This window comes from Corvus cornix, chromosome 1, assembly GCF_000738735.6.
Source record: "Corvus cornix cornix isolate S_Up_H32 chromosome 1, ASM73873v5, whole genome shotgun sequence".
In the NCBI taxonomy this organism is placed as follows: Eukaryota; Metazoa; Chordata; class Aves; order Passeriformes; family Corvidae; genus Corvus; species Corvus cornix.
In genome coordinates, this window is record NC_046332.1 from 92,036,733 (window position 1) to 92,060,286 (window position 23,554).

General features: G+C 41.7%; 1 protein-coding gene across 1 annotated transcript; it reads right to left on the reverse strand.

Annotated features, from left to right (window-relative positions):
* Positions 1–139: 139 nt before the first annotated feature.
* Positions 140–19,461, reverse strand: LAMP1 (lysosomal associated membrane protein 1). The gene is made up of 9 exons (XM_039549700.1): positions 19,334–19,461; positions 10,217–10,332; positions 8,696–8,909; positions 8,430–8,591; positions 4,681–4,898; positions 3,053–3,175; positions 2,071–2,140; positions 1,730–1,900; positions 140–1,145 (listed from the first exon to the last, which is right to left on the reverse strand). The coding sequence occupies exons 1-9, from the start codon at positions 19,368–19,370 to the stop codon at positions 1,006–1,008; spliced, it is 1,251 nt and encodes a 416-aa protein (XP_039405634.1). The 5' UTR covers positions 19,371–19,461; the 3' UTR covers positions 140–1,005.
* Between the last annotated feature and the right edge of the window lie 4,093 nt (positions 19,462–23,554).

Here is a 23,554-nt window from a genome sequence, read left to right on the forward strand (position 1 = left end):
AGAAAAAACCTACGCACTTGTTTAACATAACTCCACACTAAGGATTGTTTGAAGCTTCCCAAGTATAGCCAAACCATTACTTCAGCGCTCGATAAATGGTCAAGAAATGGTTTTAAGAATGATCAGCAATACGAAGAAATACAGAAAAAAAAGTGTCTTTATTAGCATTGTTACAGGCAATGCATACATAAGAACTGATCCTTGAAGTGTACAACCCCCCAGCCAAGTTTAAAGCAAGAGAATCAGCAGATTGAGATCTATATTGTACACATGTGCAGTAACAGGATCTCTCTGAACCTTCCAACAGAATAGACTGAAATCACTTTACAAAAAAACGTAAATAAAAATAACACCCATTTAAAAAAGTACCAGCTCCTAACGAGCTGGCATAGCATCAAAAATATCAAACAGGGGAGTTGTCCAATCATAAAGAGTTCCTGTAAGGTTTGAGTATTGCGTTGTTCACACCCTGCATGTGCCAGGCATTGAGTTGAAAGCTTAGTAAAAAATACACACCTAAGAGACAAGGTGAAGTTCAGATTTTAAATCTCAATTTTGTCAGTTGTTACTTAATTTTTTTAAATGCATCATCAGTATACTTAACATCATCGCTCAATGGCAGCGGTGCAAATAATGAACCTTTTCCCTTTGTTAAGAGTTCTGAAATTGAGTCAGTTAGCAACATCCCTCTCTGGAATCCATAGCAGACATGGTCTTATGCCAATTCCAAAAACGCACCCTTAAAAACTTTCAGCTTGTTTCTAAGTGGGTAAATATTAAAACTAGTTAGCAAAATTAAACACCAGAATCTTCAGAAGTTATTTTTGTGCATAGTTAAATGCTGCAAGATGATTTCACATTTAATAAAGCAGACTTTAAAGAAGCAATTTGCAAGAAAAGATGTTACCTTACAATATCAACTGGTTCAAGGGAAATGTGGGGCAATTTTTTTCCCCCAGCCTCTTGCAATTGCTTTTCATCTACACTGGATTTTAGTGCAAGTAATTAAATTGTTTGATATCCAGCATGGCTCCTCTTTCTGCCAATCAGGTAAGCAATCAAGACAATTAGAACAAGACCAGCAAGGGCTGCACCAACTATTATAGGGATCAGCATGTTATTTTCATCCAGTTGACATTCTTCCACTGAAGAGAGAGAAAAACATCCATGTTAGGTACTAGTGCACCAACAGATGGCTACATCCAGAACTTCAGCATTCTGCTCTCAGCAAAGATAAAATTGGCTCAGCTAGCTTACCAACAAGAAAAAGGAAGCCAAGTCCACTAACTATGACCATTCAGGATGAAGTCTTTCTAGTACCAGGTGTGTACACAATAAGGAGGTTATACTGATTGTTTCCTCCTCAAGAGCCATCATAAATATCCACACGACTCTTCCCACAATCATTTTGCTTTCACCATAGTCACAAGGTACAGGTTTGCCCCTTTCACACAACTGTCTGCACACAGTTTGGAGGGCAAGGTAGCAACCTTCCTTCACTCTTCTCTGGACCATCAGGAGCAAGTTCCAAGTTGTTTCAAAGCTTTTTACATACCTCTCACACTAGCCTCAACTCGGACACCTTAATCAGCCCCCACATCATCTGTAGTGGGGCATGCAGAGACTAAGCAGAGCACCCACAAGCTGACATTTGACTACAGAATGTTATATTAAAGTATACTTCACAAGTCTTGGGTTTGACAGGGGCTGCCAAATGCAAACCTCTTACCTGGCCCAAATTTGTCTCCATCAATCTTGAAAACCTGGATCTGAACATTAAATACATTGACAAGGGCTTGGTCCGTGACCTGCAGATTCTCCTTGGAACTGCACTTGTAGGAGTTCCCAACTGAAGCTCTCAGCTCACTTATGCTGTTGTTTGATGCTTCAAATTTTGGATCTGTGTAAGAGAAAGTCTTATTATATAAACCTGAAGAGCAGGAGCTGTAAGCTCATAGAGCTGAAATTTGATACATTCATCCCCAACATTTCTCATACATTATTTAATGCAGGCTACCCTTAATATCTATAGAAGTAATCTCAGAGAATAGATTTCTTAGAAGTCCTTACTTTTTGCTTCAGAAGGCAGAGTCGTGCTTACACTCACACCTTGCAGGAAGAATTTTTCAGCACTTGCATTCTTTAAAAAAAAAAACAACCAAAAACCAACAAATCAGTAGTTGTCATTTAAGCTGATGATGTACAACACAAGCTGTTCAGGTTCCATTCTGCATGCATTTTGACAAAGGTTTTCAAAGCATAGACCACAAATGGGATTAGCATCCCGAGGAGGTGCTTAGTTGGACTTTAGGAGAGAAAAGCTTCACAAAGTATGCACCTTAAGGAAGTTTATTTTGTGGGAGGGCACAGAGGCAGAGAAAGGGGGCCTTGTCACCCCCAAACTGTTGACTTGACTTCCACACTGCAGGCATAGTCCCACCCATTCCGTAAGCAGCCTACATGCAGTGATCTTGGTACCCCCCCCCAGAGCTGCAGAGAGTCATTTAACAGCAACAGCTCAAGGTGATCAGCATTAAAAGGAGCATGAAGCTCTGACAAACACAGCGGACTCAGTCCTCAAAGGTATGCAGCTCCAATACAACACCTGGGGCAGGGCTGTGGGAAACAGGATTCCCAACCATCACAGGAGACCAGAAAACAAGCACACTTGGCCTTTGGGCTGTACACAGAATATTAATGAGGACTTAAATCTAGCTCCAGGCTTAAAATTAGATGAGATGCCCACTTGTCACAGGCTCTTCCCAGTTTCAACAAGAAGCATTAATGAGTAAGCAACACAATCTTCAAGGAAGTTCCCATTCCAAACAAAATACTTTTCTGTGTACACATGTAGGTGTGCGTATATACATAAACATTCTTTTCTCACAGTGGTTACCAAGCATAAAACCCACTAATGCCCAGTATTAAAACCAAAGGAATTAGTTACTCCCCTTCCTGTAGCTGTGTCTTTTTCCCTCTTGCACTTGCCCCAGTTAGTTTTCCCACATGGAAAGTCCTGCAGGCCCTACATGCTTGGTGCAGAGACTCTTACCAATGCAAACTGGAAGATAACCCTCGTTTTCTCAAAAGTCAGATTCAGCAAGGCAGATGTATTGTTGCATGTCCCAGAAGAAGTTGTATTCCGTGGTATGAGATTCAGCAAATACAAACCCATCTGTCAGAGAAGAGGATCAATTATGACACTTGAAGAGACTTAACACATCTCCTGACACTCAGTCGAGGTGTAGCTGGCTTGTGCCACATGCCTGCAGTGTTGTGTTTGCCCTATGTCACAGACACCAGGGCAGATACGTGTGCACATTACAGACCCATGCAGGCTGCACCTGAATTACCAGGCTGCGAGACAACTAAGGGCACATCTAACAAAGCTTTCTGCAGCCCTGGCTGGCTGCAGCCAAGAACCCACTGCTTTCTCCACACAAACTGCTTTGGTCCTTGCAGCATAAGGAAAAATATCAAGAACCACCACCACACTACACAGAGGGCATTTTTTATGCTATAAAATACTGCTTTGACATAAGGTAGAAGCAATTAAGGGAACCACCTGTCAGCACAATCATCTTGCATGTCATTTCAGTTCAAAATGCTTTAGTTGTGCCCATGGTTCATGATTTTATACGGTCTTGCATCTGCAGAAGGCTGTGGGTTAAATGCACTTGCCAAACAATTAAATAGAAACCTTTCACAGTTACTCTTAGCTGATCCTCATGTGACTTTGGAAAACCTACTTGCCACTTCCTCACCTGTCATTACACTAGAAATCAGTTGTTCCACCAGAACCAGAACACCAGCATCATGGAATTTCACACAATTAAGGTGGCTAAAACACAGCTATCATCATAACAAGACACTACAGCCACAGATCAGCTATAAGTGCGCATGGTTTTACCTCTCAGTCATCATCAACATCATAAATAAATGCAGTAGTTTCTTTTGCAATACTATTGTTTCCTATTGGGGATCTTCAACAGTCCCTTTGGGACTTCGGGTTTGTCCACAGCGCTGGCAAGCTGGGCTCTGCCCAATAGTGGAGGGAAAGAACCTGTGCTAGGGCTGGATCTTACATAAACCATGGTTTATTCTTTTTTTTTTACTATTAAAATCAGCTGTTAAGTAGCTTTTAAGCATCAAAGTCAAACCCAAACATCTTCAGTGCTGGCTGGAAGGTAATTAAGTCACAAGCTTGTTTCAGAGTACAGTTTTACAGTAGTAAACTGTAAACTATAGTTTTACAGGAGTAATTTTCCCTTCTACTAGTCATTTACTATTTCTATGCCTCAGGCCAAATTTCTGTATTTTATTGAACAGTTTAAAAATCTTGTTTCAGTTGCAACTTTGGTAACAGGATTCCCGATCTCATATCTTGATAATTGTTACTACTTCTCTTAAATGACCATATACACTTCCTGGATTCAACAGTTTAATAAAACAGTTTAATACTGCTTTTAGTGAGTGGAAAAATCCTTAAGAAGCACTTTCAGTAGAAGTGTTTGAAATGTCACTAGTCTAGACCAAGTTAAGCAATTCAAATAGAGGAAAATGATGGATGAACATAAATACCTGGGCTTTTTAAAGAAAAAGTTTAGTTTATAATAATTTACCAAGTGTTCCCCAAAGAAGAAATTTGAAGGCTTTGAAGAAACAAAAATCAAAATGTACCTTTTCATCTTTTTTTGGATAGGTGATATTAAGCTGTAAGCCCATGTAAGCAAGTACACAGGTTCCATTTGGACCAGTCACATTGTATTTACCAACTGCAGGATTTGGGGGTGATGAGGTTGGTGCTGGGCCAGTTGTTGGAACCTGGCTAGTAGTCTGCTTAGGAGTTGTAGGCACAATAGTAGTAGTAGAGACCATATCTTCAGCACATTCCGTCGCTGCAGAGAAAGGGAAAACAGTCATTACCAAACAAAATGAATCTGTGGGATGATCTACCTTTTCAATCCTCAAGGGAAAGGAAGACACAATTTCAAGTAGCTTTTTTCCTAATAAAAGATAATAAAAGCTCAGAAACACAATGCTAAAGTATTACCTAAATTCTTTTTGCAAAGTTTGACACCCTTTTAAAGCCTGGCATGTGAAAACGACAACTCTGCTGGTAATTTACTGAAGTTCATGGTGACCACATCCACTTTCATTCTCATCTGTCATTCTGCTTTGCTCTTGGGTCAGGATAAATCTGACAGAGCCAGCGCTCCTGCTGTCTGTTCACGGCCAGGCTGGGATCCCTATCACTCAAGGAAAAGCAGAGGAACAGTTCTCCTGTCTACTGTTAAAAGTAGGATGTGTGATCCCAGGAGATGTGTTCTCCTTCCCCTCAATCTCATTATTCTGGCAATACCCACACAGCCTTAAAATATTGCTGTGGCTCTTCTCTCCTTAACAAGGGGATTCTAAAACACTGCTTCTGATGGCAAGTTTTCTGCTGGATCCTCTCACATCCATCCTCCCTTCAGTCCTGCACAAGGAGCCACCCTCCATGGGGTCAACAAGGCTGTGAAGGTGTGGAAGTTCACCTTCTCTTTTCATCCGGTCCAGCAGCAACTTCCAAGGGAACAGTGACTCTGATTTATTTGCCAGAGCAGTTGGAAACATGTGGCAGCAAGATCTTAACTTGATCTGGGAGCCAAGAAGATTCCTGCATTGAACATCTAAGCCAAAACCAAAGGTCATAACAAAGACATTACTAAAGTAGAGGCTTCCATGTTCCAAGCCAAGGTCATCTCCACATGCCAGGGATAACAACTTGCAACTTTTTAAGGACAACAACAACTGCAGCAACAATCAACTCTGACTCAAAGGGCCTACTTCTAAAATTTAATGCGTACGTATCTTGCAGATACCAGACACCTAATAAATAGCCTTAAACAGCAGCTTGACTTTCAATTACAGCTCAGAAAGAGGAACTCTAATCACACCATCTGAAGTCACACACACTCTAACATAGCTTGCTTTCCTATTTCTACTCCACTGCTGGAAAGTCAAAGAGCAGAATGAAGGCGGATGAAGGAGGAATGATCCTGTATTTTGTAGACGGATACTGGTCTGATCCCAAAATGCAATCATTTCCTAACAAACCAAAAAGCAACCTTCTGGGTACTTCAGTGGAGAATTACCCTCTATCTGCAAGACCTCAACACATAGAGGTTCTTATTTAAGTTGGCAGAGATAGAAACAACCAAATCACATCAAGTGGAAGTTTAGCCTAGATGGAGTTTTGATACATTATTTTTACTGAACTGATTTAGAGCAGTTTCTAGCAGCTCTTCAGGACAGATCAGAAGATGAAACAGATTCTTTCATCTTTTCTCAACAGTTACAGGAACGCAGCTGGCAAAACTACCAACAGAGAGAAAATCAAAGCCTCCCTTTTAGAGCTCCAGATAAGCACTACCATCCCCTCAGTCACTAACTTCTAGTACACTGACAGAAGTCACTGTTTCTAGTTATGGAGATGCACTGAATATTGACTCTTCTTCCCTTCAGTGAGCCTTGTACAGATCACCAGCAGAAATATCCTTTCACTAAAGATTTGCAGAGAAAGAAAATATTAAGGGAAAATTGCAGATCTAAAGATTATCAATAACTAGCTGCCTAAGGGACAGGGGAAGGCTCAAGCCAATGAGAATGGAGGGAAAGAACAGATCTGGAGGGCACAATATTATTTTCAGGTCAAGAAGACTAAGAAAAAGTATTAAAAAAAAGGATTGAAAAAAAACCCCAAAGAGCTAACTCATTGTGCACTAGGAATGGAAAAGTCAAATCCAACACTGTTATAAAAACTTAGGGAAGATAATAATTTAAAGAAAAAACCGCACATGGCAGTATGAATAACAGGAATGTGGAAGTAACAAAACCACAAAATAACATCCCCCTCCATCCCTGAACTCAGACTAGTGTCAGATCACAATCACAGAACTTCACATCTTTTTTCTAAGAATCAGTAGTTTCATCAAATCAGTGATATTACAGGATGGAAAAAAGCAATGTAGAGAATATGACTGTGGCAAGTTTAAAGCATTTATGTTTATCTAAAAAAGAGAAGGAAGCATAGGAATAGAAAATAAAGCAAATGCTGACAAATTTGCATTCCACAAGAAACACTCTCCAGAAATAATGCAATACTGACTTTTTTTAACTAGAGGACTATATAAGAGCAGATCTTAAGGTCTTAAAGAAAAGTATTACATAGGGAGATTTTATTGAAGTTTTGTAGAAGTTAAAAATCAGCTTTTCCCAGTAATCATGTCTTATGTTTGAGCCTGCTGATAAATGATCACTTATCATACTTACCTGGTAAAACAACCAGATCAAAGTTTCATAATTTTAAAAAAAGAGAGTTCTGAAGATTGCAGTAATAGAAATCTGGGTTTGGTGTGGGTTTTTTTAAGCATTAATGTAGGTCCACATCTTTACTGCAAACTAGTTCACTGAATGGAAGAGTTTGACCAAAGGAATGATACGCACAAATCTGAGCCAGTCATGTGAAGCAGCCATAAAAGAAGTCAATGCCTCTATTATCATGCATCAGGCAAGGTATTTTTCACAGAAACAGGACAAGGTAGAGATACTCCAGTAGAAGGCACTTGTTCATTGTATCCATTCCATGCTAGCATGGGCTACCCTAGTTTCTAGTATTTGTTTCAACTTAGCAGGTGCATAAATGGGATTAACAGCTAAAGAAAAGTTCTACATTTCCCAGGGAAGATGAAGACTCTAAAAGTAAGGCAAAGACTTATCACTCCTTAAGATATTATGGGTGATCAGCTTATACAGCTCTCTTGTGTTTGTGGAGTGCTGCCACAAAAGCAAAGGACATGAACACATCATGAAGTAATTGGCCTTTAATAATTTGAAGTAAAATTCCACACTGTTTTTCAGTACAAGCAATCAGGATAAAAGTATCACTTCGTGATCGTGCCTGAAAGAGAAAAACCTGACTGTTACAGCTGACATAAAATCTCCTGTAGGAAGATGTACACTTCTGCTCCCTAAAGATCAGTTCTCTACTGTCTGCCATTATTTCACTAATTTTCTCCAGAGCACACAGTAACTAGATCAAATTATTTCGGTAGAGGCCATAATGCTTGGAAGTTACCAGATACTTCTTAAACTAGGATTTTGGCCATGTGACCACTCAACCTACTGCAGCATGTGTTTAACACGCACACTCATGAACAGCCCAGTACAATACCCATGGGAACCCAGGGCACTATCTCCTAATCACGGATTCCAACATCCTACAGAGAAAACCTGATGCAAGTCCATTCATTTCAAAAGATGCTGTTATCAGAGCTTCAGATCCGGTTTGTACCCGCTTTAATATGATTAGTCAGGACTTAAAAAGAAATAACCTGTTATTGGAAATATTATCTCATCAAGTACATTTTCTGTTACAAGATACTTACTGTTCACACTGAAAGTGCCATTTGTGAGATAGGCTTCCAAAGTGACATTGCTGAAAGTAACATTCACAGCCTTCATATTGATGTGCTTGGAGTTGGTGCATCTGTATTTTGTGCCCCTATGTGCCTGAATAATACTTTTATGTGATACAGTCTTCACAACTCCTGTAAAAAGATACATTGCATTAGTACGTACCAGTATTTAAAGAAATGACTCAGTATTACATCTGGAAGGGTTACACAACAACAACAGGAAGTTTTCATTTTACCTGCAGTTGAATTTGGGAATAAAGTTGCATCTGACAGATTGTAGTGGAAAACTAACTCTTCAACTTGGTACTTGTCTGCAGATTCTGAGAAATTCAGGCTTAATGAATGTCCTGCTCCAAAATCCAGTATCAAAACTGGATGAGATGCGTTATCTTTACCACATGAGCTCTGTGAGTCTACTGAAGCATTTTGTGGAAGAAAAAAGTGTACAAACTGCGGGGTAGAAAAGAAAACACATGTAAGCTTTTCCTAAGAGCTTTTTAAATATCCTATGAAACTGTTACAAACATATAGCAGACATTAATATGTACTATAAGATGTCTACTTATATACCAGTATATAGCAAGCAGCATGTTACTGGCATTCAAATTTAAGAATCTTGCTCTCTGAAAGTGGAGTACAAAACAGTACATACTCACAGCACCTCTTAGGCTTTTTTTCCTCCTAAACTAGCAATATGAATTTGCAGGTACTTCTGTACTACAAGAATCAAATCTTGCAAACTCTGGACATGTGAAAATGGGAGAATTTAAGCTTTGCTTCTTGTAGTACAGCTGAGCAAGAACAAAAGTGAATGGTACATCCTTACATAGCTTGACTGTAATACTTGGAATTTATTACACATTGTGAAGAAATGTGGTATCTGAAGACCAATACAACATTTACTTGGAAGTTTTGAGCTTACTGTTTACAAGAAGAAACAGACAAAAGCATGTTATGAAAGATGTCAGTTCTGAGCGCCAGCATCACCATTGAAAACGTGGATTATACAATATAAGGCTCAGCTCAAATCACACATAGCAAGTGAACCACTGGCAAAGTAGTAGGATTTTTTTAACCTTGTATTACACTGATGGCTAGGAAAAAAAAAAATCTACTTCAACAACCCAAAACTGCAATAAGATTATAAATAATCCACAATTCCTATTCAGTAGTGAAGATACAAAAAAATCAGAAAACCTACTTGTTAAACCAAATTCTTAATTTTCCATTAACAAGCTTTTGCTGTTAATATGGAACAGTCTGTAAGCACTGCACTAGTCTGTAGATACATTGAAATCTAGAGATTTGCTAAGTAGGAAGGTCACAGACTTCCGGAGTTTAAAAAGTTTAAAAGTTACATGCCAACAGCCATTTCAGTTCAGATTTAGTCCATGTGAGTGTGACCAAGTTACCAAAAGAGAATTCGTAGTATTTTTGCCTTTACAGTTCCAGTGAAAACCATTTTAGTCATCAATAGGACTGGTGTGGAATTTCAGGCACAAAAGTAATTTCAAATGTTTTGTTTGTGATTGTTTCAGGCAGCCTTAACCTTGCCGTTTAATTAGAAGAAGCATCCGTAATAAAGAAAAGCTGATGCGACATGATTGGGAGGGTAAAAATCTTTGTTGAAGCAGTTTATCATGCATAAAAATACTCACTGAAAGTTTAAATACTGCACATGTGCAGAAATACCACACATTTTATAAATGCTAAAAATGCTAATAAGTGACAAGCAGTAAGATACTCACTGCCCTTACCTGTTTTTGCCCATTGTTTTTGTATTCCACTGAGAAGGCTACTGTCAAATCAGCAATTATGCAGACCTTACCACTTGAATCTTTCACTTCAAATGAAGAGGAAGCCTGTAAAAAGCCTGATAAAAATAAAAAGCGGTTAACTTGGTGTCACATAAATTTGCATTTTTGATCCCAAAGAGGCAAATATGTACAACTGTGTATTTTGGGAGTACAACCTAAGCAACTGAGTTTGGAAACTTGGGCATTAACAGTCTCTACCTTCAACATCACTAACAAACAGAAGACAAATTTAACACCTCATCTATAAAAATGCAAAGCCACCCAAAACAAAACTGTTGACTTGCTGGGTCCTAAGAGATAAGAAAAATATGCAACAAACACCAGTCATAGCGTTCAAGGCAGCTTCAGCATTCACCCTATACAGCAACAATTTTACCATCTTCAGCCAGACCTGACTTAGCTTATTTGATCCTGCACGCCCTACAACACTCCACCTTCCCCCCACAGCACACCATGCAGCCGTCGCTCCTGCTGTACCAGGACACTCAGCTGTACGTGCACTCAATGCAGCATTTAGAAAGCTTGGATTGACTGCAGATGTTTTGAAGGCACTGCCAAAAACAGCATGATAGAGCATGCTACCCTTGCCAGGAGAACTTCTCTTTACTGTCACCATGCTCTCCACACTTGAGAGGAGGAGGAGGCTAAGATCTTGATACACACTGAGGTTATGTTTTCCTGACTGGTTTAAGCTAAACTCAGACTGAGCTGCTGAGAAAAGCAGAGAAAAACTTTTCTGCCCCTTGTTCTGCTCCAGCCTCAACGCTCAGAGCATGCTGAGTACAAATGCCCAAAGTATCGACTTAACAGGGCAAGAACACACAGCAAGGGGAGCACACAGTCATCCCTTCTGATGGCAGCATGGACTGGGACCAGGGTCACCAGGGTCCACTGCCAACAAAGCTTCAAACAGGAGACAGACACATTGTGGCAAGCTGCAAACAGCTGGAAAGCTGGTTATCTCCAACTTCATTTGTGGCACGGGATACCTGACAGTGCTCCTGCACCTGACCAGTTCTTTATTTTAGAGCCTTTTATTTTTCAGATTCCCAATTTGTCACCACCACCACCCCCAATCGAACCTCACAGCAATAAGCCTGCACTATTTCCATGCTAGCACTTTACCAGTTGGCATTTGCAACAACTTCAGTCTTGCAGAAAACCTGATAAACAGCTGCAAGACATAAACCATTATCACAAGCAAATAAGCCTTAACGAGTCACACATGCTAATCCATTCAACTGTTGATAATAGCAAAGAGATCCAGATGAGGTATTATCCATTAGCTAGCTTCCCTCCTCAAGAAGTTTTTAAGAAACAAATCCTAATTTTAAAACTTTCCACTGTAGAACTATGGTGTGTACAATTGTATTAAGACAATTATTAGGAAAATTTGGACTTTTGTCAGCTGGACTTCAGTAGAAAGCACATCAGTCACAGGAACACATTGGAAACTATTTCTCTGGCACCCAGCAAGCATTTTCCCTTGTTGCCTTCCCCTTAGCAACAACACATCCTCCCCCCTCACCAAAGAGGGCAGAGCTTAAACTGGAATTCATTCAACTTTACCCAGTTTTTGAAGAGTCTAGACTTGAGATCAGAGATAGACAGAAGAAAGAAAATGCTTAAAAACAGATAGTGTAGAAAACCTATTTCAAACCAAAACTGTCCTACCTTTGCCTTTATGTCCAGCAATTCAGAAACAGGTTCTTCCACATGGAAGTTTCAATTTGCAAAGTTTCCTTCGATTTGCATTTACATCTGGAACTTGTTTACATTTTATGCAAGCACTAGTTTTCTCAAAAGCAAGCTGCTTACACTTTCCTCAAGATTTCTAGCAGAGTGTAAAAAAAGTGTAGAGGCAGGGAATAAGAATCCACTGCTCCTTGAACTAACACTATGACTAAAGAATGTGCTAGAATGAAAACCTTCAGTGTGCATGCAGACTCCCTTGTTTGATAGCTATTAAAAGTCTTGGCAATTTTAGAGCTAAAAATAATCAAGTAACAGGTAGTAAAAGAATGAAGGAAAAATAATTTTTAAAAGAAATGCAGGGGAAAGAAAAGACTGAAAAACAATTAAGAAAAATGTTGCTGACCTAAATGAAAACGTGACAGATCTGTCCATTACAGATGATTCAGAGAACAACAGACAATGCAGAGGTACCAGAAAGCACCAAATAGAAGACAAATTCTGGTAATGAAGAGCTGATAAATCACCCTCAGCAAGTTTAAGTAATACGGAATGAGGGGCATGAATAAACATTAAATAGTAACACCTGCATAACTACTAGATTTTTGTAAGGTTAAATTCATATCATTATATGAATCCTGATTTCATTAGTGTGGAACAAATGCTATAAAACCCTAGTCCATCTTAAGAAATATTCAGCAGCTGCTGGATTTGCAGTGTCAGTGATGAGACAGATGCAACCAGCACGAGACCCTGAGCTGTCCTCGATGGAGTGGTGAGAACTGTTTCACTGCAAGTAAGGCAATACTTACAGGGATGGTGATCAGAGAAAAATCTGCTGCAGCATCATCTGCTCCCAAGGTCTTGAAGGAATGCAGATGAAACCAAGTGAAATGTATAGGACATAGGAGCAAAGAAAAATTAGAAAAAAACCACTGAAGAACAAATCAAGACACTGAAGGAAAGACGGTCCTGCCTATTCTCTGCTCCAGCCAGTTTAAGGCAGAGGAACAGCTCACTGGGTCTCGCAGGAAAGCAGCTGTTGAGTTTTGTGAAGGCAGTTCCAGTGTCAAGCAGTGATTAATGCATGAATCATCACCAGCCCACAATCACTACGAGCCTACAGTCAAAATGTCAAGACTACAGAAAAGCAAACTGATGTTGAATCAATCTATCCCGGGAATATTTCTAATGAAGTTACATAATGTATTGCTTAATTCTATCAGGGCATACCTACAAGTTGAGAATATTGTTTGTACATCTCATAACAATATCATTCTTTGCTAATTAACACAAAAACTGATACAACCCTCTGATTCGTAACTTTAGGCTTTAAGTGCTCCTCTTAATAAACTGCAGAGCAGCCCTATATTGACAACTACTTGTGGCACAGCAAGTGCAGTACTTCAGATTTAAATGCAGTGGTCCAAAACTTCTCAATAGCAAAAAGTAAGTTTCATTGGGTTCCTTATTCACTTGGCTGGAAACACCACATTATGGATACCTAGCAAAGAAATTATCAAAAATTTACTAACATCAAAGAAATTTCACTTGGTTCAGATGCTTCCTTTGTATTTCAATAAGTTCCAAAAAAAGGCTGCTTATATATTTATTCTAGCTGCATCTTTTCAATTGAAAATTGTAAGACAATCTCTCCCTTTATACCTCATTTCTGCAATTACAGTCTCATGCAAGAAAACACTTAAGGTAACTGTTAAAGCAACAACTGGAGATGTTGCTTGAATTAAATCCAGCATCCTTCTTTATCTAACATACTTACCTCAAAAAACCTCCAAGTATATTAATACTCTGAGATAAAATAAGTAAGTCAAACAAAACAAATACTTCCCTGACTGTATAACAATTTATCTTAAAGAAATCCACCTCATAAAGTTGTTTGTTTTAAGCTGAAAGGTACAAAGCTAACAAAACAATCTAGCACATGCTTTCAGGTTTCAACCTTCTTATAACTGAAATCCTGTTAGTCAAACACAGCTACCGTTGATTTACTGTCCCATATAATGGAAACCTACTAAGGGAGAGAGATGAATGGTTGTTGTGTGCTAGAAAACCAAGCATATTTAATGGCAATTGTGTACACCATCTGCTTGCAAAGAGGACTTCAGTTACTAGAGTTAATAATTTACTTTGCCTCCAATATTTATTAGAAACATGGAACATTGACAATAACAAAACACAAAAGCTATTTCTGTATAATCTGGGGTTTATTACTGTAGTCATGTTTCCTGTGTAAGTAAAAACTTCTTTAGCATTTTTCTTCCTCCCTCTTGGAATAAAGGGCAGCAAGCCATCCAAACCCACCTGGGCACATATTCCATATCATCAATACTTTAAGCCATACAGATACAGATGGGAGGGACTGTTTGCAGTTGTATCAACTGCCTACGGTGCTTGGGAGGAAAAGCATGGCTGCAGCACAGCGCAGCTGCTGGCTCCTGGGACGTGCTCTGACGGGCTTCAGAGTATCCCACGGCCTGGTCACACTCACAGACTCTCCTCAGCTCCAGCCCACCCTGGAATTACTGCGCAGCAGCACTCCGGGGGTAAGGGATGCCAGCCCTATATAATCATTCTGTACCTAAGTTGCAGTACTGATGTGTTGCCCTGCACCTTTGCCCAGGTGTTCTGATGGCAAACACAGTGAAGACTGCTATCTGTGGGGCATTAATCCAAGCAGATAAGAAATGCAAGTTATTATCTAAAGAAGGTTTATTTTCTATTGTATATGTGAACCAAACTGCCCAGTAATTTACTCATTCTGATGGTTCAGAATGATCCTGTCATCTCAGTGCCATTTTGTGAACAGTGGTAACCTTAGTCACCACTTTAGACTCCTAAATCTATGCCAGAGAATGGAAAAATCCCAGAAGAGTTATGCTCTCCTCTAATGCTCTGTCTTCTAATGTACGCACCACTCCCAGAGGGACAGCTGGTGCAAGTCCTTTATCAGAAGACCGAGTCAAGATCACTTCCTTAGGATTCAAAATCTATACTGCCTTGGGATAATACAGAAAGAAAAAGACAGGAACAACTGAAAGCAGGAAAATCTCTTGACAGGCTTGATGTATGAAACACTTTGCAAGGGGTGAGATGGTCTCCATAAAATTAGGAGTTATACTTACCTTTCACCAATGGACATGCAAGACTGAATGCTGGCTACCTGGAAAGCTGGCAGGAGAAGACAAGGCTGGACTCGAGTGCACAGTGGTGGGGGAAAGGGAGAACAGAGCTTAATTCAATGCATGAGAGTACTTCAGGGCATAAGAGAACCAGCTGCAATTGTGCAGGTGCAGCACCTGATTACATCGAGTTCCCGATCCAGCCCAGAATATGCATCCTTGCCAACCAAGAGACAAATTCATGCAATCTCAGATTATGGTTTTGATATTGTTGACTTCCATTAAGGCAGCAAACACTTTGTTTCTCACTTCAAGTTTGCAGATGAATAATTTCTGTCTTTATAAACAAATTTATACAAGTACAAAACCATTAAAAGGAAGGGCTATCTAGTAGCCATACACTTGCAACTGACCAGAGAATTGCACAATTGCATCGAGTTTAGTCACATGAAACTTCTTTATGGCTTCCTATCTAGAGGAAGGAAGTCTTGGGATAGCTCTACAGCAAATGATTACATGAGTGCACTGGGAGAGCTAAACTCCCCTGGCCAGACCCTTTTCAGCATTCACACAAGTCCATTTTGTACTTGCTCTGGTTAGTGCTGCTGTATCACACCACACAACTAACACACATTCTTCAAGGCAGCTGCGAGACCCAAACAATGTTTTGAAGAAAGGAGCACTGTGTGACAATTTAAAGAGAAAGCTTCCCCAGAGGAGAGGATACTGGAAATAAGGTAATAAACTAACCGCCTGAGTAAAACCACTCTCCCAGTCCTACAGAGTAGATCTTAACCCTGCCAAGGAAAGTAAAGACATACAGGTGTTTGCATATCGTATGGAATGAATTCTTGTTAAGAAAACAGATGCCATCAGAAGTTTAATACAAGAAAACCAAGTGTATTAACTGTGAACCTCTGTGCTCAAGGCTGAACACTGGAGAAGGACCAAGTACCCACTGTACAGAGCTGAAGCACATTTAAAACTCTGTACTCTTAAGGCCAAGGTGCTCCTAAGACCCTCACACCTGGAATTAACAGTAGAAAAAGTAGTACTGATAGCCAGTGGTGCTGTCAAGGGACAGAGAAGGTTAAGAAACTGTTATACTAAGACTGGAAGGGATGCCAATCCATCCTGAAGTCAGATGCCCAAAAACCATGGAATCCTGATTTACCAAAACGTAAGGTACATTTAAAAGTATGTAATATAGAATCAAGATAATGTATGGGAGTGTTCAAGTAACTGTTGTAATTACCCCCACTCACATGCCCAAAAGTGTCTTCTGCCAAGCTTAAGAGAACACATACCAAGAAATCCATTTCAGCACCAAGCTTTCTCAAGGAACTTCCAAATAATCATGGCTGACTTTGAAAGCAAAGACAAACTGTTGAAGTTGCAACAAGCAAAGGTAAGGTGTGCCTTTTGCTAGAAATAAGCTTTTATCTTGGAGACCTACAGAGGCTTATCAGAGATAACAACAGCAGTTAATGTTGCAATAGAGTATCAATCTTTTGAGTCAGGTTCCTCTGTACGTAGAGGCAATTCTTCACTTTGTTGTCTGCTACTGATTAGAAAACATTATAATTGCCACAGAAAAATCTAGAAGCAGGTTACACAAAAAATTAAACTCTTCAGTCAGCCTGACCAGAAACCTTGGAAACACATCTCAAAAGTGGCGTGTCAGGGAACCTGCAGAGTTCTCAGCAAGTAAGAAGTTACTTCACAAGTCAGAAAAGCTGAAGTCACAGCCAAGTAACCTATCACATGATGACTGACACACTAATTCAGATCCTTAGAGACTGTGTCAACACACTTCTAGCAGCAATCAAGCAAACACTATGTCAAGGGCAGCATTTGACAAAACAGTGTTTCAAAGTTGTTCAACATTAAAGTAGTTCGTTTTTGTGAAAACCAAGTTACACTGGTCTTAGTTCCAAACACCCGATAATGCCAAACCTCAGAAAAACAATTCAGCACCAAATTGCTCACTGGCTGGAATTCATTATCAAGTTTCTCTCACGTATCTTACATCGGTAGCAAGGTTTGGAATTCCTCTTTGGACTAGAGTTGTGCAATAGAAACACGTGGATTATGTGTCAATGCCTCTAAAAAGGCATCACACTGCCTTGAAAAACGAATTTTTCCTTCCCTAAATCTCAAATACTTAATTACTTACTGCACTGAATCTGTGTCTGATTCTAATCTTAAATTTTCAGGAAAGTGTTCTCTGATGTGTCTGAGTTTCAGTAATGAAAAAATCTATGGGTGCTCTAGATCTCAGAGAGCACGAGCAGCTCTGTTGGGTTTGGCACACAACCCAACTGACTCATCGTGCTCAACAACAGACAAGCACCATCTTAATCAGTATTTCAAAAAGCAGCAGCTAAGTTTAGGGGAGGTGCTTCCATTTCCCACAGCCCCCTCTCCTTACATTTACCACTATACTACCTGTTTTCTTATTTCCATATGTATGTTTGATATTAATGAGGAAATTAATTGCAAAATGCTCAATGCTGACACATGAAACATTCAGCTTAGTGCTTGCTGCTCTATCTGAAAACTGAAACAGTGCGTGAGACTGGGAGAGGTAAAAAAAAAAATCTACTGTCCCAAAGTCAAGGCATCACCAAACAAATTTTCACATCTGCCCCACCCATGCTAATCTTTCACTCTCCTGTGACCATTACTTTATCCTAATCAGTGTTCACTCAGATGACTAAAAGGCTGCAAATGAGCTAAAATATCTGAAGACTTCAGCTCATATACTATCATTATCTCTTATTCTTCTCCCCTCACCTTACAACCCAAACCCCACACTCTGGCAAGGAGGGGGTCTCTATTTGCACCACAAAATCTTCCCCCAAGATTGCAGTATAAAGTTATGCAGAAACACCCCGCTACTAAGCTACTAGACACTGGTACAAAGTCCCAACTACCAGTAAATAGTTACTCTCTAGTAAAATAAACTATTCTGTTGCCTCAGCTGCAGAAACCTGACACATTTGATATGCCAAAAATTGACAAAGATAATGCACCGAATGATACTCATAACTGCTAATTAAGCAGAGGAAGACTACTGCAGTGGCAGAAAGTATTAACTATGGTACCACATAAAAACCACAAAAACTGATTTGAAAGCAAACTGTAAAGCAGATCTTCATTTAAGCCACAACTATATCAAATGAACTATACAAGTAATTCCCACTATAACACCAGTTCAACGACACTTCAGCTGCCAACCCTAAAAAGCAAGTCAAGGAGCACTGTAAGTCACTGTGCTCACTACACTGGCTCACAAGGGCTAGATATCTGAACCGCTCAGTGCCCTTTGCGAGTGGCATCTTCTGGGCTCAGTGAAACTGAAGTACGGTCAATGGTGATAAAGATATTTACTACCAAAGAGACCTTAGAGGAGTCGCAAAGACCGTCATATCCCAAAAATGATGGCAGATAAGCATTCTCAACTGCTGTTTTATTTGGGAAGTATTTTGGCCAGCTGCTGAACAAGTCTCCTTTGCTGCCAAAGCCACATCTCAGAAACCTGATAAGTGTTGTGTGATGTGGCTTTCAAGACAAGAAACCAAAAGCAAGAAGGTAGTTATCAGTAAACAAGCAAGACACACTTCCTCGTAAAACAGCCTTGCTGCCCTAACAAACCTTCTCATCAAGGCACTGAAATCTCTCTATTCCAGACACGTTTCGTATTTTACTCAAGATATGGCAGGAAGAAAGTCATTAAGCAAGGGAGCATTACATGCCTTATAGAAAATGCTGCTTCCTAGCAATGACATCAGTAGCTCCCGCGTCTCCACGCCTCGTGCTCCAGGCGTGTTTCCAGGTTCTTCCCGGAGCGCGGTCCCTACATCCAACGCAGGTGCTCAGACCAGCGTTCCCGGGCGCTACGCGGCTCAGCGCGCCGAGCCCGGCAGCCGCCGCCTCCCGTCCATCGTTGCCCTCGTACCTCGGCGGCCCTCAGAGGCTCCCGGGCGCCGCAGGGGCCCGGCGCGGGGAGGGGACGGGATTGCCCCCCAAGAGCCCCGAGACCCCGCGGGTCAGTCAGCACCCGGGAACGCCGACAGCAGGCGGCAGCGGGCGGGAGGGCGGGTCTCCAGATACAGGCGCCGAGTCCAGCGCCGCCGGCCCCAGGGCCGCCTCAGGCCGCTGCGCCCCCACCCCCCCTCCGCCACCCCGCCGAGCGCACAGGCAGCCCGCGTCCGCCCCTTACCGAGCAGGGCGGCCGCCGCCAGCAGCCGCCGGGCCATGTCGGGGCGCAGGGACGGGGCTCGGCGGGAGCGGGCGCGGGGCGCGGGCGGGCGGGGGGCGGCAGCTCCGCGCTCGGGGCGCTCTGGCGACGGCCCCGGCCGGTCATCTGACCGCTGACGTCACATGCCCCGCCTAGCCGTCACGTGACCCGGCTGGGCGCTGCGGATGCCCAGGGCCACAGAGGGAGGGGAGGATCTCGCGAGAGCGGGGAGGATCTCGCGAGAGCGGGGCGGGGCCGGGGCTGGGTGTGCGGGCGCTCCTCTGGGGGAAGCGGCGGTGAGGGGACTGAGGGAGGAGCTGCTTTGGTGAGCAAGTCAGCTGCCTGAGTTCCGAATTGCCTCCAGCATATGCTTCATGCCACTGAACCTAAAGGCAGTTTAAGGCGAGTACGGTCGTTTCGCACAGAATCAATTCAGTTCCAGCTGTATAAAAACATTGGAAGTTGATGGTCTGTTACCTCTGAAGTGTTGTATCTATATACTCAGGTCTACATATAACTCCCATGTGTTCCAAGACAAAACAGGGACTGCTAAGGATGTGTGTTTGCATGGGTAAAAATTGCCGTTTCACATAGCAGGTGTCTGATGGTTTTTAAGGAATCCCTTTTCTTTTATTGAGAAAACCTGAAAAGAAGGTGAAGTTAGTTTGTAAATATTGTCAGATGTAATGGAGATGGGAAGCCCAGGCCATTTGATCACTTTGTAATCCAATGGTCTCTCTTATCTACAGTGTTAGGGATATGCTTACTTCATCTGAAACCTCAGAATCATATATCTTGCTCCTGAAATCCTGTTTCTGGTACTATTGGAATGTGTCCTAATGTTAGCATGCCTCTGCTTTCTCACAATGACTGCCATATAGTCCCCTCTTCTCACTACAGGCTGCTCCAGATTAATCAGCTCTGAGGCAGAATCATTTCTGCTCCCAAGCTGCCTTCATACATTTTTACTTTCAACCCATTTGAAATGCAATTTAGCTACTCCCAGGTGCTAAAGTCAAGTTCAGCTACTGTGAACTTGACCTTTCCTTGCTGTTTGTCTCAGTTCATTCACAGTTCCTGTTTCCCCAAAATATCCTGGATAAGTTTAGTTGCTCCGTAGGGGGGCCTGGGGATCTACCTTTAATTTTCAATGCTATTGCTATAAACGTGCATTTCTTTTTTAATGCTGCAGTTTTAGCTGTGCATTTTTAGACACAGTAATACATTACTTTAGTTTGTTTTTCCCTGCAACACTTCTAGCAATCTTTATTCTTGCCATGCTTTGCCAAAAGCAGAAGTTAGTCAGTTTGAAAAAGGACATAACAAGCAGCTCTGGTCAAGTGTTTGAATGAGTCATCTGCAGAGGAGTTGAGGGTAATGGAGGTGGGATAGAGGCTGTTCTCATTTTGGATCACTGTTTTTGGAACCTGCACTGGGACTGGAGGAAGGTCTGCGGAACACAAAATCTCCCACAAGACAAATGGAGAGGGAGGCCCAAGGTCAGGTTTAAACTTGGTGTGCAGTGTTCTGCCTCCCTGCTGGAAAATTGATAGGCGTCTATGAACGGAAAAATGACATATGCTTGGATTACTACCAAAAAAAGATCAATATATATATATAAAAGTTGCATAAAGCAATAATATTGTGGCAAAATATGGTAAATAAAGAACATAAGGTTATCAGCAGAGAATGATGTTGACCTTCCATGCTGTGGATCATTAGCTCATTAGGCCTTTAATAATGGTGCAGAGATGGCACAATACCAATTTCCACCTCCTTTCAGTACAAGTATTACCAGGGTGTTCGTTAGACAAATGCATCAAGTCTTGCACAACCATGTTGGCCATCAGCCCCACTGCTTGGTAACTTGTTGGCTGACATCAATCAAACTTGATAGCAGGGTGAGACATACACAAACAAAGTTACAGCTTCTGTAAAAGCTGCTATATACACAGCCTGGAGGTCCAAATTAGTGCTGTCACTGAGGGAAGTGACATGTAGTCCATACCTAGCCCCTACACATTTCATTTGACAGAGCTGCTGGCCAACCAACAGGCTCACAGGCCCAGACACAAACCATGATGCACTGCCTGGCCTTTTTTCAGAGCTGTGGATGCAGAAGGGGCTGCTCATGGGAAACACCCAGGAGATGTAGGAGCCATTACTACAATAAAAGCTGTCCTCTGATGTCCAGGCAGACTACAAGCAAGGGAGACAAAATACAGGCTAGGAATTTTTACCAGGAAACAATTTCTGCATAACATGACTCTATTTTCCCACAGCCTTTTGCTGAGTATTACCTGACTTCACACAGTTACTTCCTTTCCAAAGAGACTTGCTAGGAATGGCTAACCAACTTCATGGTACTCTCCTGAACATACCTGCCAAAGATAATAAACCTGCAAACAGAATGGAACTATTTAGGTTGGAAAAGACCTCAAACGTTACTGAGCTCAACTGGTAGCCCAGCACTGCCTAGTGTACCACTAAACTAATGTCACTAAGCACCACATCTATAGGTCTTTTAAATACCTCCAGGGATAGTGACTTCATCAATTCCCTGGACAGCTTGATCCAGTGATTGACAACTCTTTCAGTAAAGAAATTTTTCCTAACAAAAATTTTTGCTAAACCTCTCCTGGCACAGCTTGAGGTCTTTCCCTCTCATCCTGTCACTTGTTACTTGGGAGAAGAGACCAACCCCCATCTGGCTACAGCCTCCTTTCAGGCAGTTGTAGAGAGCAATAAGGCCCCCTCCCTGAGCCTTGTTTTTTCCAGCCTTAACAACCCCAGCTCCCAAGCTGCTCCTCATGACTTGAGCTCCAGACCCATCACCAGCTCCACTGTCCTTCTCTGGACACTCTCCAGAGTGTCACTGTCATGTACTGAGGGGCCCAGAATCTGAGATGTGGCCTCTCCAGTGCTGAGTACAGGGAGACAATCACTGCCCTGGTGGTCCTGCTGGCCACACTATTGCTGATGCAGGCCAGGATGCCACTGGCCTTCTTGGCCACACTCTGGGGCTCCTGTTCAGCCACTGTCAACCAGCACCCCCAGCTGCTTTTCCACTGGGCAGCTTTCCAGCCACTCCGCGTCCCTGCCTAGAGCAATGCATAGGTAGATCTGCATAACAAGCTGAGACACTGAAGTTACCTGACAGGTGTGTAAGTTTTGGTTTTTTCTGTCCCAAAGCTGTATAACAGAAAGAAAGGATGAAAAAAGCTGCAGCAGATCAAGGGAGTTAAATGATAAACCCAGGTTCAGATACAGTAATCCAGGAGAAGCCAAAATACAGAACTAAGAAAAAAAAGACCCAAGGAGGGGGGAGGAAGGAGGCTGGTAAGGAGAGCTGTAACGGCCAGGCTTAGGAAGCACGTTTAAGTCAGCTCTCAGCCTACATTCCCACACTTGCTTTCCCTCAGGAAATGTTGGGCTATAGAACAGTGTGTCACACTTAGGAAAACTGCTTCTAAAATGCATATAATGTATGTTTGGATAAGTTAGAGCCCCCAGCTGTATCCAGACTCCTGCTGTTATTTTTGTCATTCCATAGAAGCTGCTATACAGTTTGTTCTAAGGACGCTGAATTGCCAAGACCCAGGTTTCCCAGACATACCTGAACATAGATGCTCTACACAGGACATCTGTTACTTTTGCTACTGGCCAACATCTTCAACTCTGGGTGATCTTCCAGGAAGAAATGTTTAACCTCACCCCTGTGGGTACAGGCACACTCAGGGCAATATGACACCAAAGAACCAAGTGATTGAGGCACGCTGCTCAGCCAAATTCCAACACCAAATACTGAAAAGCAATCAAATGCAGCTATTTCACTTTAGAGAAGTGATTTCCATGCTGACTCAAAGTAACTGCTTACCTGTTTGGTTCAGCACATAAAAAATCCCAGTAAGAAAAATTTGAGGAAATCAAATTAAAAATGAGGACCTGAGAAAAAGAGTCACAATGACCTGGCCTGTCAGTTTGTCCCAAAGCTTTGAACCTCTGAAGCCACTTGCAGACTAATCTGGAAGAGTAAAAGTCTTCAGGGATCATTACATTCTCTGTAGGTTCAAGGGGGTAAGGGGATGGGTAGAGATCAGCAGCTGGATGAAGGACACAACCCCCGCTCCCACAAGCAGAAAGGCAGAACCAAGGAGAACCCCTCTGAGTACTGCTGCTTGAGGTTATTTGTAGGGGAAGATA